General features: G+C 39.5%; 1 protein-coding gene across 2 annotated transcripts in view; it reads left to right on the forward strand.

Moving 5' to 3' along the window:
* LOC123984138 (inactive phospholipase D5-like) overlaps nucleotides 1-21080 on the forward strand; it is a 68827-nt gene that overhangs the window by 11259 nt on the left and 36488 nt on the right. Inside the window, exon 1 of one of the 2 annotated variants that reach the window (XM_046070846.1) lies at nucleotides 3701-3902. The exons of the other annotated variant lie outside the window; for it this stretch is intronic. Coding sequence (XP_045926802.1) covers nucleotides 3897-3902 — 6 coding nt within the window. The 5' untranslated portion in view covers nucleotides 3701-3896. Of the gene's footprint in view, nucleotides 1-3700; nucleotides 3903-21080 lie in introns of those variants that run through there. 2 annotated transcript variants of the gene reach the window in all.

A 21080-nucleotide genomic window follows, 5' to 3' on the forward strand; every position in this document is an offset into this window, starting at 1 on the left:
TCCTAAGACCGACCCCTGAGGCACACCATATTTAACTGGACAGAATGAAGAGACATAGTTGTTTACAGACACGCAAAACTTCCTATTTGACAGGTAGGATGAAAACCATTCTAGAGCAGTACCAGAGATCCCCACCCAGTGCCTCAGTCTGTCTAACATGATGTTGTGATCAATGGTGTCAAAAGCAGCGCTAAGGTCCAGGAGGACCAGGACTGAGCACATACCTTCATCAGCAGACATTAAAAGGTCATTGGTGACTTTAAGCAGGGCAGTCTCAGTGCTGTGGTACTTCCTAAAACCAGACTGAAACTTTTCAAATAATTTGTTATTTTCCAGCACAGTGAGCAGCTGTTTGGACACAATTCTTTCTAGAATCTTTGCAATAAAAGGCAGTTTTGAAATTGGTCTAAAATTATGTGGGAGGGAGGGATCTAAACCAGGTTTCTTTAAAAGTGGGTTCACGCAAGCCGTTTTAAAATAATCAGGGACACAACCAGTAGATAGGGAGCTGTTGAAAACAGAGATCAAATGGGGCCCAACAACAATTATGCCCAGGTGGGCTCACAAGACACCAAATTCAATATAGCCAGGCCCAGAGTACATCAGATACATTATCGAACAATACAGAGGGAGAATAAGAAGAGGAATAATAATAGTAATAACAAATATGTATAGATATACATGTTTACATCCACAGTGGTAGTAAACTTAACTAAGATGGCGTTAGAGTGACCCTACCTTGTCCTGATTGTGATGTGTTAGTACTGCAATACTGCAGAGATTCATGTGGTGACAGGAATATATAGTCACTGTGGCTCTGACTTGGTTGGTTGTAAATTTAACAACCTGTGAAATAAACCACATACCAATTTACATATTTATCTAACATCCACCAGTTCTGGAGCTTCACAGATTCAGTGAAAACATTTAGTGATGTGGATGTGAATATTGCAAAACTCCAAATAGTGTACAGCAGGCAGAAAACAGGTGAAAAATTTTTTTATAAAACAGCTCAGCATACTGCTTTGCATCTAACAGTGCGAGCTGACACTGACCAGAGGGAGCGCGCAGCTTGACGCTTCATGAAGCCCAGCATCTGAAGGCTCCCCACCACCTGCCTTACGACCTGCCAAAGGAGTGCTGGAGCTGATACCTGAAGACTGGCTGTGAAATGACCTGAGCCAGTTGTTTATACACACGCACACACACACACACACACACACACACACTCACACCTACCTACCTACCTGTCAATATAAGACAGGGCCAAGTAGAGTCTCCCTTTTTCTTTGTTGGGAGCTGTGCCAAGTCAGCTAGAAACTCATAGTTCTACAATACAATACAATAAACAAAATCTCTCCAATTTCTACGGATGGGTGTCAGACACCTGTGACAAACAACAAACACACGATCTTGTTTTGGTGTGTAGAGAAACGGACACATCCTGCACTTGGAAATGAATGTCTTACATGCAACACGGATCATTTCACATATCATATTAGCCACAGATTTTTGTTCTGTGCATCTGTAAAATAGGCACTATAGTGAGAGCTCCTACTTCTGAAGTTTGCATGAAGATGTTCTTGTGTCCTAAATGCATCTTATTTGTTGTATATTTATTAATAACCAGCTCTTTGCTACTGTAATGACCCAGTATCCCTTCAGGGATGAAAACTCCTCTGATGTGGAGCACAAAGACGCATGCAGAGAGAGACATTTCAGAGTTCAGAGGCAGTCACAGCAGATAGAAAAGCTAAATGAGACATGCAGATACATATTATACATTAGACAAGCATGGATGAGATAAATGCTTTAGGATGAGTCCACCTTTTAGCATTTCTGTTCTGTTAAGAGTCAGGACTATTTACATGGAGTTAGTATATGAGTTAGGATAATCTAAGTGGATGTTTTAACATGAACAATCTTAAACTTGAGCTAAAGGTCATCCTTGTAGTCTTGCAAGTGATTTGTGAAAGTTTGCTGAGTAAAGTGTATATCAATTTTGCACAGACACTAGTGAGTTAAACAGTCTTACAAATGATGATTGACTGACATTAGGCCTCACACGTTAGATTTCTACCAATCCCCAGGCTATCCCAGAGTTTATAATTGTATTTCTATAATACAATGACACTGGCTGACAACTGACAAAAAAATAGAGTAAGCAACAAGCATTTGTATGAGTGAGAGAGTTATGTACAGTTTACAGATGTTTTGGGGGGTAAGACTATTCAACAGAGAACCGGTATAATTCATTGGGATTAGCATAACATAACCAATTGATAACGTAGGAAACAGCAGACAGTTGTACATAATCATTTGCTTCAGTGTGTCAAAGTATGTGGAATATGTTCAAAACAATGAGAAATTGCTTTTATGATGTGCACAAGTGACGAGATGATGTGAAGAATGAACAAGTAGTTTTGATTATTTCAATTCTGATCTGAGAAATGTACTAAAGCAAGTGAGAAAAACTGTAATCCAAGCCTGCTTCTCTTCTCTTGTCTTGTCTTCTCTTCTCTTCCCTTCTACCATTGTAATACATTGTCTGACTCCTTAAGTGTAATAGCACCCTCTGTTGGCCACCATATGCCAGTACACAGCTGCAGGGCAGACTGACTTTAAAAGATTTACTATCCTTACTCTGCATGTGAACAGGAGATGCATTGCATTTCAATGTGCAGCCAATATTACTGTTGCATACTGAAAGGTGTGAAGTTAACCTCAGGGAATTACTTTGTGATATCTGCACTTGATGGCACTGAACTCTGAGATTCATTCTCGAACACCATGTAGCATCTCTTTCTGTAGACTACAGCTCTTTGTCTGAGTAGCAAATATGAACAGGAAAGTGGATGCCTTAGTGTGTGTGTGTGTGTGTGTGTGTGTGTGTGTGTGTGTGTGTGTGTGTGTGTGTGTGTGTGTGTGCCCTGAGTTATTGCACACTTTTTGACTGCATCACATTTGATCAAACAGAGACAGGGGAATAAAACAAAATAAATGTAAGGCTGTAGATATAGCCTGATATAATACTTTGTAATACTCGAATGAATGAAATTACTGTATGAATGTTTGTGAGTGAGTGGTGCACTATGATTTTTACCTGTGCCTCTGCATAAATAAGAAAATTTCTGAACAAAATCAGCTAGTATTGTTTTTAATCACATGGAGATTTCTTAAAAACAGGCACAAGGGCAGAACAGCTCACTACCATGCACAGTTTAGGGCGAAGGAAACGAGTAGGGCTGGACAGGGAAAAAAGAGGAAATCCAGACAATCTATTTATTCTCTCTTCCCTCATTCTTTCTGCGTCTATGTGGGAGAACAGAGAAATGTGAGCTTTCTATTAGAGGGAGAGTGTGGGGAGATAGAGGGAGGGAGGCATAGTTAGAAGGAGGAACACATGATATGGTGAGACGAGAGGAGAGGAGGAAAGTGAGACAGGGTGGATAAGGGTGGACAGGAAACATAACAGAAAAGAGAGGAGAGCCAGATGGTAGAAAAAGTGTTAGTAGAGGCTAGATAGATAGATAGATAGATAGATAGATAGATAGATAGATAGATAGATAGATAGATCATGTTAGGATGTAGGTGTGTCCTTTTGTGTTAGAGTTTTCATTCATATCAGTGGCAGGAGAGGCAGGGAGGATCAGCACTTTCCATCTCCGACACACACACGCTCTCATCTCACACACATACACGTGCATTTACAAACACCAACACATACATTTCTGCTGCGGAGGGAGAGCGACTGCCATCCCCTGACTCCAGGGGAAGAGGGGAAGCAGCACATTTTGCAGCTCATACACACAGACACATGCCTTTTCTGTTTCTGTCATCACACCCATCCGGAGAAGCACGTGTTTTAGAGTGGACTAGCGACAGAGGGGTGCGTCATGAAGGTGAGCTCTCCTTACCATGAATTGATTTAGTTGCTGTCTTACTTTCATTACTATCTATCTATCTATCTATCTATCTATCTATCTATCTATCTATCTATCTATCTATCTATCTGTGCATCTTCTATCTCTCTAATAATATTGTGCTCTCGAGCTGTGTACTGTAGATGAGAAAGTAATAATGTTTCGCACTGGAAGTGTCAGGTGTTGTGACTGTGATGTTCTTTGGCTGCAAGTGCTTCACACCCAAGTGGCTTTTTAAACTGCGTGTGTGTGTGTGTGTGTGTGTGTGTGTGTGTGTGTGTGTGTGTGTGTGTGTGTGTGTGTGTGTGTGTGTGTGTGCTATGCAGAGACAGCAAGACTTTTTAACTTTTTATGAGAGATATAATTTATTTTTTCTTTTTGTTTATTTGGCAGTGGGATAGAAATTGGTTCATAGCTGTCTTTCATTTATTTATTTATGTATCCATTCATAATGTAATTTCTACCTTTCTGTGTAGTGTAAAAATGGTGGTTGGTGTATTTATGTGGTTATACTACATCATTTTGCGGCACCTACGCAATGTGTATATTTAAAATTGATTAAATTGATCATACAAAAAAATATGGGCTGTGTCTCACACACTCAGGATATGATTATGTCAAAGGGATAATTTTTGAGGAATTTCACATTTGTTCCTGCTTAGCCAGAGTCAGAATAATTTCTTTTTTATATCGCTTTTTTTATCTGTAATGCTGGTATAATATATCAACTCCATAAAAAGATAGGGGAATACATCCATCTTCGAATTTCTTGAAAAAAGCATGGGTAGTGAAACTAAAAAACACATTGTCCAGTGCATAGTTTGCTTAAATGTATCAAACATCCACAGGAGCTGAAAGTGTAGTTTCACATAATGTTGTGTTACGATTTAATATGGATTCATGACTGAATTATTAAATAAATACATTTATTTGAAAATAATGCTAATGTAAAGTTTATATAAACAAAGTGTAACCCTCACCTTTGATGTTGGTGCATTTCCCTGTAAGATTTGATCTCATACACATCCGGTAACTAGTTATGAAAAGTAATTAGAGCCTAACAATAAATTGACTGATGTTAGCATATTGCAAAAAAGTATATAGTGTAGTATAATGTAGTAAAGTAGGCTGCTGTGGCTCAGTAGCTAGAGCGGGTTAGCAGTTAATCGGAAGGTCGGTGGTTCAATCCCTGGCTCCTGCAGAATGTGTGTGAATGTTAGTTTCTGTTTAAGCACTGACTGTATAAATGTGAGTGGATGTAGTGTAAAAGCGCTTTGCGTGGTCAGAAAGGCACTATACAAATACAGTAAAGAAATGTAATTTCTAGGAGACAGGGTTGCGATGTTGGGTGTATGTTGGCTGACAATTAACATGACATTGCAGCACAGAATTGTCAATATGACTGAGGTCATTTAGAAACAGTGTTTTATTGTTTTTCCAACAGAGATCACTGACAACAAGTTAATTTTTCAACTGTAAAATGTCTAGTTAACGACATATCTTTGAAAAAACACTACTTTAAGGGATCCTTGAGTGTATTACTGTAAGTGTTATGGTAAAAAAAAAATGCTGATCAGCTCATATATTCTTATCAGATTTTCACTTGATTTCAACCTTTAAAAACTCCAGTATTAAAGTAAAAGTAATAAAAGGTAATCTAGGTTTGTCTTAAAAGTTAGCATGCCTTACACACTGCATCCAGAAACAGTGTCCAAGAATTTGTGTCACTTAAAAGGGAGGAATATCCCTTTAACTGAAGACGAGTTTTAATTTCATGGCACACTTCATCGTAACACAAATCAAATCAGAATGCTGGAGGAGGACAGCTAGACTAAGTTCACCCAGTTTCACCTCACTGCGAAATGACCGGCTAGATCTCATTGGCTGTTTTAGAATGAATCATTGATCATTGCAAACCACAGGATTTCATCCAGTGTGTGCCATAAGATAATCTTGGACAACTGTAAATCAGGCAATACCTTTACAGCTAGGTTCTCCCTTTACCGTTACTCCTTCTTATCCTCCGTCTTCTTCTCTGATTGTGTTATTCTGTCCATGTCTCTCTCTGTCTCCTGGTCCCATCAGTCTTTCACCCTGGATGCACAGAGCACTGCCTGAAATCTATCTGTGGCGAGTAGGGGAGAGAAGAGGGTGAGGTATAGTGAAGGGAATGAAGAGAGATCAAAAAGGCAGAGTAAAGAAAGGTTGGGAGGGGTGGCACTGTGAGGAAGAGAAGAGAAGAGAAGAGAAGGACATGGGGAGAAGTAGATTACAGAGCAAAATTGTGGTGTGGCAGAGAGAAAAGGGAGTATTTTGTAATTCTGCTCACAGACAGCATCAGTATGCTTGGTGCACAGACACACACTGTCACATCAGTGCTCATGAAACACACACACACACACACACACACACACACACCACACACACAAACAGACCCACAAGCCGTCAGACCATGGAGCCAAGCGCCAGCAGAAAGTAGAGCCCAAAAACACCTGAAATGGTATCCATGGCAACCAAACTACTGGCTGCTGCATGTTAGACAAAAACAGTGGGATGGATACAGAGTCACTGCATTCACTGTGCATGATATTTCTGCAGAGATGGGTCATTCTGGTCAGACCTCACTGCTTGAAGAGGCTCGTTCACATTGAAGGTTAGAGTTCAGGGTTAGAGTGGTCTGAATCAGTGCATGTTGTCTTCAGAGTTGTATTAGACTTCCTTCTTCTCTCCTTCTCTGGTATAATCTGTTGCCATTCTCAGTGGGAAAGTGGTAGACAGCTAACATACCATACTCCAATGATGGAACCCATGGACAAATATTTGAATTCTGCATGATTTGCTCCAGGAGCAGATTAAGTGTTTAAGAACTTAACATTCAGGTATTGAGGCAACAAAGCCCAGCACTGGAATTATTCCTAAAATTCAGTCCAGCCACTCAGCTTTATTATATTTTACCTTTGCTGGACTGATTTATTTTGATCCAGATCCATAATCAGATACAAATAAATTTGCTGTTATCAAAATACTGCAACATATTTGGAAGATTGCTGCTTTTGCAGAAATGTGTGCTCTTTGAGTACTTTGAACTATATGTTGTTTCTGCTGTATGTACATTATGGTGATGTACATGTTTATTACTGCACTATAGTGGCACATGTGTGGAGTGTGTTTATGTAGGTACCTGTTATGTCTTTGAATGTATACTTATAATGCACTTTCAAAATGCATTGCACAAATGTAGATCTATTTTTTCAAAATGCCCTGTGGACTGATTGTCATATAATGTCTTCCTGATCCTGTCACTTCAGGACAGCACTCAGACTGCTACCCGTATGCTGAGTATGCCAGAAAGCTGGCAGGCTGTCAACATAGCTGCACTGTGGAGAATGCCTCTCATTATCACATGATCTCTGCTGGAAGAAAATGCTAAAAGAAATTAAAACGCACTATGCAATCGATGTCTATAGAAAATTGGTTTCTGCTGTGTTGGCTGTCACTCTGAGAGCTGCTCAAAGTTTAATATGCTGTCAAAGTAACATTTTGGCAGCATGATGCGCAACAGGATGATTTATTTGTTTTGTAACCAGACACAAGCTATTGACAAGCTTTGCAAAAGAATAATATTAAATCCTTGAATTAAATTGAACTCTTATTGTACAGGCATTGTTGAAATAGTCTAATAACCAGAGGCGCTTTTGTGAGATTCTTTTTCAGCATCTCTTTCTAATTCAAACCAATAAATATTTCTGCTATAATTACACCTGTGGTTTTCCACATGGTTAAGATACAGTATGGTTGGATTTAAGCTAACTAAAACCACCTTGCTAAGTTTAGGAAAATTTGTCCTAATTGCTTAATATTTAAAAAGCATTATACATTCATATACCACCTTAACCACATTATTAATTTTGCTGTACTATAAAAAAAAAATCACACTCTTGAACAACTGGACCAACGACACAAATACACAGGAGCCTCCTTTCACTAGATGGCGTTAGCTAAAGTTTCACAGTAAGTGACCTCACTTGAATCAGAGCATCACTTAAAATGTCCTGATCGAATTCAGAATTCAGTCCAGCATCACTCAAGATGTTATTGAGATCTGAAACTTCAAAGCCAGAGGAGCACAGGCTCATTTCCCCCCTGGGTTTCTTCCAGAAGCCCAGAAAATAAGCCTTGTCCAGAAACAGAGAAGAAGTAGCAAACTTTCTTTCTGTCTAATGTTTCAGTCAGTGAAATTCACTGTGTGTGTGTGTGTGTGTGTGTGTGTGTGTGTGTGTGTGTGTGTGTGTGTGTGTGTGTGTGTGTGGTAGACTAAGTGTGTGGGTTAAACACACCAGCTGCATTGTCATATTTCTGGAACCAGCAGCTCCACCCTCTAATCTACCTTTATGGCACTGTTCAATCTACAAAATATTGCTCAAACTTGAATTATTTATTTGGGGCCTAACAGTGAGAGCAGAGTGCAAACCTTTCTCCTTTGCACCTCTTAGAACATTACAAGATCTTTGCAGAGAACCCACAGTCTGCTTTATAAAAACATTTAAACAATTATGGATGGGCCTTTATTACATTGGATGCATAAGAGAGAAGAGTATGTTGACATAATATATTTACATCTCTACTCCATACACATTTATATAAATATGTATATCATGTGTTGCATTAAATTGATTGTTATGAGATAAGGGTGAGCCAGGTTAAATTTCACTACGGATAATGCATCAGTATAATTTCACCATTTTATAGCTGTTGCCTGCGTGACAGATGGGATCGTTGTGAAACCAGTGGTATACATTTTGCCCAGCTGTAAACCTAGCACCTACTTAAGAGTCTCCAATACACATGTTTGTCCTTGATATTCAGTGTGTACGAGCTCATTAGTCGCATTCATGTCTCTGATAGTTCAGTGTGTTGTACAACAGAGAGTGAGAGAGCTCATCTATTTCGGGACTGTGACAGCTTCAGTTCTCATTAAGCTAGTGTCACTGTGCAATTAACAGCTACATTAATTTCACTTAAATTAACTTGTGGATACAACATGTGGAGGGATTATCAATTTGTCAAAAACGACATGCTGTTATCTTGAAGAAAATCTTTAATATGAACAGTGGTTGTGCACACAGAGGTCAAAAGTTGGTATTTTAGACTTTTTACACAGCAAGTCATAGGAGGAATAGCACATGTGGAACATTAACTTTGGCTCTGTTGCATTCAAGTGCCGTACCAGTGACCTATCAAGGACCTAGTACTGGCAGAAGTACATGAGATGCAGCCATTATTAAAAATAGGTACAGTCTACAAACAGTTGTCAGGTGCATACTGTAGTAAGTAAGTAAGTAAGTAAGTAAAGTTTATTTGTATAGCACCTTTCACAGATAAAAATCACAAAGTGCTACACAATAAAATGTAATACTATACATGTATATGTACACTGAAACCCGTTTTTGGTCCCTGTAATCATTCCTCCTGTTCATACTGGCCAGTAGGAGATGATCCCTTCCTAATACAATTTCAATTTAAGAGATGGGAAACTAAATCCACTGTTCTTGTCCTGTGTAAAAAGTTTTTTATATGAGGCTTCAGTAGGTTGAGTTAGACGCATCAAGTATCCGCCAAAAGTTACTGTCTTTTAACTATGAAATCTCCTCTGTTACTATTCCTCCACTGCCGCTGAGCATGAAAACACTGTCCATGTAAACAAAAGGAGTGAATTTTGTACTAATACAGCTTGAACTACACCCAATTGATTTTGTCCAATTCAGGCTACTGAAACCTCACGTTAACTTTGGAGTTGTGAACCTATCCATTAATGTTGGCTGTGTTCCTTTTAGGTGTTCCAGTTTTATTATACATGTTGCCTCAATGGTATGGCTTTGGGCAACTTGGGCCAATATAATTGAGCCATTGTTATGCTTACATTATGAAAAGATAATATTCCATTTGCAATTCAAGTTGATTTATATACTGCATCAGTGTCATGTACAAAGTGCTTTACACACAGCCTGGTATCACTAAACTTTAACAATACTTCTGCTTGCATTCTTTAAACCAAAATCGTCTGGTTAGAAGGGAACATGGAAGTGAATGGACTATGTGGGAACAACACTACGCATGCTAACAAACTGCAAATAGCACCAACAAGACTACCAAGAAACAGTAGGACTGTGTACTGACTAATAAATCTCAAAGTGGTAGTCCTCCCAGGAGCTATCTTGGAGTAAAGCCTAAGAGTAAATCGTTTCCCTGGGAATTGTGTGGACGATTAACAGGCAGAGAGATAATGCAGACCAGCCCGTTGCATTATCATCCAGCCCTTCAACCCCTGTTCTTAGGAGGACACAGCTGTGGACAGCTTCCAAAGGAAGAGTTAGCCCCAAACAACTATAGTGTGCAACTGGAGAACTGATGCAGGCCCCTGCATCTCTATCTGATGACCCGGGAAACCCATCATCTTTACATAGAAGGAAAAGTAAATCAGAAAGTAAAAGGCTACAGGGAAAAACTGATGATCTCTGACTTGGCAGAAATAATCCTGCATATTGTAGCTGCACATTCAAAAACATCATACTGCTCATATGGACCAATGATGTTGTAAAACAACAGTCTGTAATGCTGACACTGGACTTTATTGATCTTTTGAACTCTCTACCACCAGTGGGAGGAAGTTGAGAGCTTCAGCAGATCGTTGGCATTGAACCCATAGCTCTCAACTGCATGTACCATCCATTCAGTACATTTTATTGACAAATTTCAACTTTTTCTGGTACTGCAGACACCTTTTCTTTTAAGTCTGATGGACTTTGCCTAAACAATGTCTGGAATTGTTCAGCTGAATACATTTTACACCCTGCATCTCATCATCTGTTCAAGGACAAGAGACAAGAGGAATCAAAACAAGAAGAAAACATAACATAACATAACATAACATGGTGTGGCAGAGACCTTAAAGGAGAGGCACATCAGCCGCCGCCTGAAGAGAGCTTTAATCATGGGTGTCGTGCGAGAAGAGTCTCCACCCCCCTCACCAACAACCACCTGTGAGGATTCACCTTTTTCAACTCCACACTCCCCCAACCCCATCCAAGTCACCCTCATCAGTGACCCTTTCTCCCTCTTCACCCTTTTGGAGTTCACTGAGCAGACAAAAGAGCTGGTCACTGCTGGGACTTCATAACTATGGACTGACTCAGCATATGACATGACATGACATGACATGAGTCCACACATAATAAGTGGCACACTGATTTAATCAACTTCAAGGGTCTGAACATTTCCAAGGTTATGGTAACTGATGTTGCTCTCTCTGACCATCTCTGTCAATTTTACATGCCATTAAAAACTCGTACTTTTCATTGGCCGCATCAGGATGGGGCTCAGCAGGACTGCAGATAATGTGCAGGTGGTAAAGGTTTGTGTGGCGGTGTTACTATAAGAGCAGAAAAGTCAGAGTCAAAGGTTTTAATGTTATCTGGTGTTAACTTCGTTATGTGCCAGCTCATTACTGTGAGCATTAACATCTGTGGTGCCTGCATGAGGGAAAGAAGGACGCAGAAGGCTGACACACTGTCAGGGCCGTACACCCAATAAAATTCATACACCTCAACTCACTCAAGGTAAAGCGCAGCATCAAGCTAAAGCAAATGACTGACAGTATAGACTGTTCTTCAGTAAAGGATAGACGGTGCCAAGTGCCTCTTTAGTAAGAACTAATTATTAGTCAGCAACTTTGTAATTAACCAATTAATAGAAATTTTGACCTGATGATGGCACTAGATGATAAGTGAAGTCATTGCCAAAGTTATTATAGTTCACCCTGAGGGGGACATGAATGTGTGCACCAAACTTCATGGTAATCCATCCAATAGTTGCTGAGAGATTTCACTGAAACCCAAACTTGTCAACCTTATGGTGGCAGTAGAGTAAAAGTCGGTAGACTTCATCCTCTTGATGCCATGCTGTATGTGTTTGTACACATTTTCATGGAATAGTTGTTGAGATTTTTCAGTCTGGACCAAAGTGATGGACTGACGGATTGGCATCATTGTGCCTAGAGCCATGTTTCAACACCAAGTCTTCATCAGAAAATAATTTCTTGATGTCAAAATTTCTGTCTTTTAATCAACTACCATAAACTAAACAAGTGAAGAGGCATCTGGAACGGCGTAATCCTTACACATACATACAAACACAAACACACACGGTGGGTTAGTATAGGCTGAGAGCATTACACAGACACCAAGACACTTAAGCTGATGATACACAGGGCAACTTTTAGAGCAATCGTGCAGGGCAACGTTGTCGTCAATAGTAATGAGTAAAGATTACTACCGTAATCCCCTTCCCCCACCACTCCGCCACCTGCCCCGCACCGCCCCTATCTGTTCAAAACATAGTCGTACTTGCCACTAGCACGATTGCCCAGCAATATTGCTGAAAAAGTTGCCCTGTGTATCATCAGCTTAAGCCACTCATACCAGGTCCAGTAAACAAACACACATATGTATAGTTCCTGTCAGCTGACACATTGTCAAAGAGCTGCTGCGGGGTTTAAATACAGTAAGATAGACACACGCAGAAACAGAGCTGCACAGACAGAAAAATACTGTACTTCACAAAGTTCGTAAAAAGTTGTAGGGACTCTGAAAAAGGGTCATGGTGAAGAGTTGTTGCTCAGCTTTATTTTAGCTACACTGCAGATATTGTGCCGAAGCCCCTTAAGGAGAACAGTTCTTGTCTCTGTCCCCAAGGTGATAACTTTATTCGGCTATAAAAAATAACTCTGACTTTGACACAGGAAAAAAGGAAGAAGAGTTTTGGTCCTGAATTATGTCTACGCAACTCAGTTGTGCTGGGTATGCTTGTTTTCATGTGTATTTGTGAATGCCTCTGTTTGAGTAGAGTTTTTGTTACCACACAGACATCTTTCTCATTAGTTTCTACAGTCAATCTAAACAGTTCCTTAACAAATCAAATAGAGGACATATTGCTTTGATGATGATGATAATGATGATGATGATGTTGGCTGATATCCCGTTTTTAAGCTGCTGATAATGTTCTCTCTCGACCATCAAAAGGCCGGTCGAATAAACAAGAGGAGACAGGGAACTAAGCTCTTATTGTGAAATGACCGTCTCCCTCTCTAACGCTTTCTCTCTGCCTTTCTTTGCTCCCTGCCATCGTGGTAGTTTAGCCGAGGCCTGTGGTTTGTCAAGGGATCAAGCCCAAGCAGCTTGACTGGCAGAGCTCTAATGAAACACTTTTGGCCCGCAAAGGATATGTCCGCTTGAGTGGGTATGTGTGTGTGTGCGTGCGTGTGTGTGTGTGGGTACTCAGTAAAGCGTCCTCTCTGTCTTTATTCACCAGCTGAGCCAGTGTATTTGAACATCCTGCTGATATCACCATAAACACATGGAGTCACACACACAACACATGCACAAGCAGTGAAGTGTACTTGGTAGTGACGTGACCGATGGCAATAGGATACACTCGCTATCATAGATATGCAGAGGAGAGCAGTGGCAGGAAACGCCATCAGATGGTCGGATGAGTGGAGAAAAATGCAGGGCTCTACAAAAACATCTACTTTTTTGTAAGACGAGAACTCAGCGATAGCTAGAGTTCTGTAGTCAATAAATAACACATATCTCATGTATTGCTACACCAGCAGGAGCATATTGTTAGAGTGATATCATGATTATAGTTTGGAGTATCAGTTCCGTTTAGAAAGTATAGAAATTGTAAAGGAGGAGGGTTGAAAGGTGTACGGTTTTTTTAGGAATTTATGTTGCTTGTATTTTTGTGTGTATGTGTGTGTGGTGGAAGGAATAGTAGACTCTGCAGAATAGTAACAATAATAATCATAATAAACTTACCCTGTATAGAAGATACAAAGTGCTCTATAAGGAAAAGATGACAGAATTAAATCAAGTGTGAGTAGAATCATCAAACATGGGGCCAATAAAATACTGTTAAAAGTAGTGCTATAAAATGATAAAAGCAAAGAGATAAAACCAGATTAAATATATTAAATATTTATATTTCTATATTTTATGTAATGCCTCTCCTATTGTGAAAGAATGTGTGTTTTGTCTGTATGTCTGTGTAGTGGACACATATGGTGGGCACAGGCAATTGCAGAAAACTAATAGCACAACTGTGCAATCAGATATTCAGTGGTGGAAGAATTATTCAGATCCTTTACTTAAGTAAAGGTACTAATACCACACTTTGAAAATAATCCACTACAACTTAAAGTCCTGCATTCAAAACTTTACTTGAGGTATATAAGTTATATCAGCAAAATGCTCTTAAGGTATCAAAAGTACATATTATGCAGTGTGTTACTATTATATATAATGTTTCTGGATTAATATTACTGCTGCATTAATGTGTATGTTGCATTTTGTTGCTGTAGATGTTTAAGGTTGTAATTTTACTGCTGTCCAGTGAGAACCACACATCTCTAAAAAGTCCACTTGACTTGAGCTCAGAAAAATAGCCCAGCTTTGTGACGATGCATTTTCCAGCTAATCCGAGAAGGGTTTTTATACTCAGTTCGCATACACCTCAGTAATTATTTGATATGTCAAAAAAAATCTTTTGCGGATTTAAGAAAGTATTAAGAATACTGCCTGATGTCAGAGAATAAGGTAGAAAAAGAAAAAGAACCAAAGTCTGCAATGAGTGCAGGTAGGTTTGGTATTGTTACAATTAAAAGTGAGTATGAAAAAAATGTTGATTTGTTTCCAAATTTAGGGCAAACCTGTCTCAATTTGTCGCTTCTCTTTTACAGGAAAACAGATGCCCTCTGAACAGGGCAGACTCTAAAAGGGGACAAAAGAAGCTAAAGCGATAAACTAATTTCCCTCATTCCTATGCTGAACCAGCAAACAAATGTCTTTAAGTCTTTCCACTGTCTTCCACCCACTCAATGCTGCACGTATCTAAATACTCACAGTTTCAGAGCTGACAAAGACATTCTTTTGCTTAGACAGTGCATGTAGCACTGTTGTGTGTGTCATATGCAACCATTGTGCTACCAACTGAAAGGCTAGAGAAGGTCTTTAACAGGCTGAGAGTGAATGGAGCAACACAGGGTTGATTGGGTTGGTTAACGTGGGCTCAGGTCTCCTCATGGTCAGCATGGCTCTCATGTCATTTTAATTGGACTATCATTGACTTATTGATTTGAGAGCCTGGCTGGGATCAATGGGAACAGCTGCATTGAGTGGATATGGGGGTGTGGGTATGAAGAGAGAGAGAGAGAGTGAGAGAAAGTAGATGAGGAGTGCATGATAATGGCTGTTGTATCTGTTAAAGCGATAATGACCTTTTATTAATTATCAAAACACAAGATGATGTTCTTGAGATTTTACTGCAGAGACTCCAGAATGTGTGCTAAGAAAATGGTGAATTTGCATTTCAGAGTTTCTACTGCTGCAGTGCTATCAGTTTTATACTGTACACTCCTCATTACAAAAGATAATACACAACAAGCAGTCACTGTTCACACAGACATCTTCGAGTCCTTGGTGCATGGAAGTAAGCTTTGGTTTATTAATTACTGAGATACAGAATTTCTTGTGAAAGAAATAACAGTATGGGTCAGACTGTACAACAGTTTCATGGCAAAGTAAAGGTCAATCAAACTCAGAGGTTCTGTTCTGCAAAACACTTTCGTAGCACAAGGGTAAAGTCTCATCGCTGGAGATTTAAAGGGTCGGTTCACCCAAATTGTAAAGAAGCTTATTTTCTCACTTACTCCCTTACTCTGTTGAGCCATGCAGATTGTTTTGCTTTCAATGATGTCTGCCTCCATAGTGCAGGGCAGCTCTCTCTCTTCCTGTCTTTGTGCTAAGTTAAGCTAATTAGCTACAGACCTAGCTTACTATGTACCATACAGACATAAGAGTGGTATCGATCTTCTCAGCTAAGTCAAAAGTGTATTTCAAATGTCTAACAATTTTTTATACTAGTTGAGACTCGACTGGTAGGGTAACAGGATGTCTACGAAGTCCAGAGATCAAATCAGCTTCACAGTTGACTACTGCCACTGTAGGCAGTCAGACAAACAATATGCAGGAAACTGAGAGTCTGCAGCCATGCAAGCGGCTCTGTGTGGCTAAAGTTCAGAGATCACAGGTTATCACAATTCCATGACCATGAATTTATGTACTTAATTTAATGACAATCTATTCAGTAGTTGTTCAAGCATGTCACCAAATGGTGGGACTAGACCAAAGTCATTAGGATTTGTCCTCTGGGCACCAAGGATATCTGACCTTAATTACATGAAAATCCATCTACACGTTTTTGAAATATTTCGAGGGCAGGGGCATAGATAAGAACTATGCTAACCTCGGCACAAGAACGAACACACCTACTGTATGAATGCTCAATTGCCTTCACTGTGTCTTAACGTATCACAAAGGATGAACTGACTGAAAACCTGCATGGTTGTAATTCTTTTCATAGGATTTAAGAATCAATAGAAGTCTAGTTTTCTCAAAAACACCAGCACAAAATATGTTTGTCTTGTTTTCCCCTATGAAATGTAGCCTTAAATTGTTCATCTTGTCATGCTTTGATTCTTTTGTCATAAATCACTATCATGATTTCTCCCTGTCTTTTTCCCCAGTCTCTGTGTGTCTTTGTATCTCACAAACACTTTCAGCATTTTTGGAGTGTGTGACATTTGTCTTCAGAGGTGGACACTGACCTTTTTCTCTTAACTCAGTTATGGAAAAGGTCAGGCACCGGTACAAACAAAAGCACCGGTGATGGAGGGACAAACTGCATTGCCTCACCTGACTGGCCTTCAAAAAATGAAGCATAAGTGTTTGTCTTGGGAGTTTGAAAGTTAGTAGTTTTACTTTTTAAAATGTAAAAATGTTGTCTTCAATTTTTCTTTGTAGTCCTTTCATTAGAAATGCTGAAAAAAACCCACCCACATGAGAATTCATGCTAAAATTCATGATTTGGTGAATGAATGAATGTTTTTTACATTAGATTAAGTATTTGACACTCACGAAGATAATTGTAAGATATCATTGGCAGGCCATCATTGAGTTTCTAAATCACTCATCACACCCATTGTGCAGCCATTGTCAGTCCTGAATGGCTGAGAAACACAAGTATCCACGTCCAACCGGAGGCAGTAGATGCATTATCATTAGATCACAGAAACCAATCTGTTCTTGAGTTCGCTAAATAGAAAGGTGCATCAGTCACAGTCCCTGTTGATAGCCCTTCAGACATCAATTATTCTCTGGTCCACATTGACTGCTAGCCAGGATACATTCTGCGACCAGTATGTTTAATTACGGTTTTCGTTGCTACAGTGAGTTTTCTGCACAAATTACACACAGCTTCTGTATCCCAGCATCCCTTGTGAAAACGTGACATAGTAGATTAAAATGGATGATGTATTATTTCAGCAGGCCCCTGAGAAGTCCAATGTGCTAACCTTCAGTGCAGATGAGCCCCTAGTGGGGACAGGGGAATAGGTCCAGGGATGAAGGGTGCCTATAGAGTGATGGAAGGAGCAGAGTGAGAGAGCACAGTTTCCAGCTGGAAGGAATTGATGATGTATTTTTTTCACAGTGTAGGTGTGAGGTGCATGACTGTCAAACCTGTGAGAGATTGGAGCTGCTGGGACTGTCTAGCTCCAACTCACTCGTCCCCAGATATGGCTTGAGAAGTAATGGATGGCCATGCCTTAAGCTTTTACAGAGAATGGAGTCTTTAATTGACAGAGAAGCAATTCAACTTTATTTATAAGCCACATAGGGACAAAACAGGTTCATGCCAAAAATCTATGTATTTATAGTCATTAGTCACCTAAATTAAATCAGCCCCAAGAAACAGAATAAGAGTGTGTGTGTTTATGTAACTGTGTAAGCATATTTCCTTGTTGTGGACACCTACAAGATATGAATCAGTGCACAAGACATTCAGAGTTACGACAAGTTAACTGTGCTAACTGTGCAGTGCTATTAGCAGCTTTTAATAAAATGGCACATTTGCTTGATGATCCCACCATCCCTGTCTCATTGTTTTAGCTGCTCCGACCCACAACTTTACTGTTTTGGTTCACTCACACAGCTCTCATAGCATTGTTTTCAGCTGCAGTAGGGTTTTAGTGAAAAAACATTTACACTACCTGTACAGCACCATACTGCACACAGAAAAAGTTAGCAACTAGCGGGTGAACATTAGGGATACACCGAAATGAAAATTCTTGGCTGAAACCAAAACCGAATATAATCAAAAAGATTTGCCGAATACCGAACAAGTATATTCACAATTTTCCATTTATATTGCCTTTTTTACCATTGCATAAATTAAATAGTCAAAATGTGCTTTTTACTCAGTGTTTCCCACAGGATTTGGAGAGACTATGGTGGGTGGGTCCGAGGCTCAAGAGGGCCCAGTAAAGTAACCTGCCCAGTAAAGTAACCTGCCTGTCAGCTCGCACTTGTCCATTTCAGTGGATTTACCATAAAGGCTTGAATACGTGTGCACTCCAAATTTAGGTGCGGCTAGCTTAATCTCCTTCTCAGAAAGGAGTTACAGAAACACTCAAAGCGGGTCAGACTGTTTGTTGCCTTTTCCAAGACATCAGGCACAGATGGTGTGGATGTGCTAGAAGAGAATTCAACAGAACAATGTCTGCAAATGTCAATTTTTGCATCTTTCTCTGACACTTTAAAATGCTACCACAATGCTGACTAGTCAACGTAATCTTTCGTTAAAATTTCCAAACACCAAAAGTGGTTTTTTTTTGCTATTTTCGTCCGATTAATTGCGGTGGCCGAACATTCGGTGCATCCCTAGTGAACATAATGAATCATTTAGCTAAAGTGCAAACTATTTCCCTTAGGATTTGGTAGAGACCAAAACAGAGTTAAAAGGAGAGTGAATATTGGACTTACATTTGTCAGGACACAAACCAGGAATTAATGCTAATGTTGCTTGATGGGCAATTATTTGCTTACACATTTGCAATATTGATTTCATGAGGTGATAATGTCAGTGTTGTGTCTATAGCTTGTTGTGATGTGAAGTGCCACAAGAGAGTGATGAAAGCAAAGAAAGAGGTACTACTCTTGCAACTCATAGAACCGTGTCACTTATGCAATAGCTCACGACAGGCTGTGGTATACGCTTATTATATCACAGTTAAGAAATGTAACCTAACCATTTTATAATTACAATCATACACTGCCTGCCTTGATACATAGAATCCAACATACTTCAAAATGTGAAGTTGTTTGTGCCTATACAGTGAAGAGGAATTTTGTGAAATACAAACCCTGTTGGTTTAGCTGAAGGGAATGAAAGTCTTACGTGTTGGCCTCTCTACTTCAGTATTCCAGATCATACCCTTGTTTTTGCAATTGACCCCCCCCACCCCCCCCCACCCCATGATGCTGTGTGAATTCAGACTAAAAGTGACAAAAACAACAGAAGCTGGCAATAAGCCAGCCTGCAATAAGACTTTGACTACATGTGGCTGTGTAAAGGCAGATAGGCAGATTGTGTATAGTCTACATTTAAGTCCTAAAAGGTTTTACAGCCTTTGATCATCATGCATACAAAATCTCCCAAAGAAAAACTATAGACAAAAAAAGAAATCCTTGCATAATTTTTGTCAATAATAAACATCCCATCATCAATGCCTTGTAAGCCAAGGGCCATCTAGACCCTTGGGTGCATCGCAATTGTCTTTAATCACATCTGAGCTTGCAAGATCAAAACACATCAAAATAACGTGACACAGTGTGTAATTAACATAACACTGTGTAATTAACATAAAGCAAAGCAGAGCAATAATAAAGGCATCAGGAAGAAACAAGTGACATATTACAGGAAAAACTTTAATAACTAAGGGGAAGAACAAGATAAATGCAGACACCTCCATACAGAGCACAAGAAGTGAGTTTGAAAATGAATCTCATGTCATGGCCTTTTGAATCCCTAGATGTCAGCCCAGTTGAACACAGATTTTGTATCAATGTGTTAGACAACCACCATCAACACCAGATGAGGGGGAAATATTTTAGGAGAATGACGTTCATCGCTCCAGTAGAGTTCCATGCCTTACTAGGACACTTACTTGCTAATTACTAAGGAACTTGTTTTGTCCTTTAATTTGTCATTCAGACCTTTGAATTGCTGCCCACATCTCTGACTCATTCAGGTATTCAAATCGGTCTGTGTTGTGAAAACTATTTGCCCAGGTTAGAGAAACAATTGAACACTTATGAGTTTTGTAGGCAGGATTGAAATGGGGATTTCTATGTAGCTGGCCAGCTACCAAGCTAAATGCTACAGATTCCATTTTGACTTGAGCAAACAGTTCAGAATTTTGGGAAACACACATATTTACTTTCTTGCTGAGAGTAAGATGACAAGATATCACTCTCATGTCTGTATGCTAAATATGAAGCCAAAGACAGCGGTGGGTTAGCTTAGCTTAGACAGAATGGAAACAGGGGAAACACTTAGCCATGAACTCTAAAACTCACTAATTAATAAATGATATCTTGTTTGTTTAGTATGTTTGAAAACTAAAGTATAAGGGCTCTTTCTAATAACACGTCAGGCTGAATTAATGAAGTGAAACAAAATGGCAGTTCAGTTTTATTTACAGACTAACTGCGGAGAGGAATAATTCTAACATTTTTGGACCTGACATTAAATGTGCTTGCTTTGTTATCTCAGAGATAATGTGGCAGTACGGTAGGTGTCACTTTTCTTGTCAACATGAGATTTCATAGAATTACACTGGGTACATTGTTATATATACAAGTAAGTTATTTATTTATGACTTAACATCTTGTTGGTTAAATTAATTATGGCTACAAAGGTTTCTAGTAACAGTTCCTGTTCCACAGTCATCAACACAGAAGTGAGCAGATGCACAAGACTTGACAAAGCTGTCAAACAGACTGATAGTGGAAAATCTTCAAAGACATGTAGGTCTGGGCTTCCAGCCATTACAGACCCTATGCCAAGAATCTGGCCATCCATTTCTTTCTTTTATTTGACCAGCGGCGTCAAGCTGAGATGATCACTACTTTTTCAAATTAACCAGAGATGGAAAAAGGGCCCTCAGCCAACCAGCTACTGCACTTTGTAATTCAAAGTCAA

This window comes from Micropterus dolomieu, linkage group LG15, assembly GCF_021292245.1.
Source record: "Micropterus dolomieu isolate WLL.071019.BEF.003 ecotype Adirondacks linkage group LG15, ASM2129224v1, whole genome shotgun sequence".
NCBI classification, from domain to species: Eukaryota; Metazoa; Chordata; class Actinopteri; order Centrarchiformes; family Centrarchidae; genus Micropterus; species Micropterus dolomieu.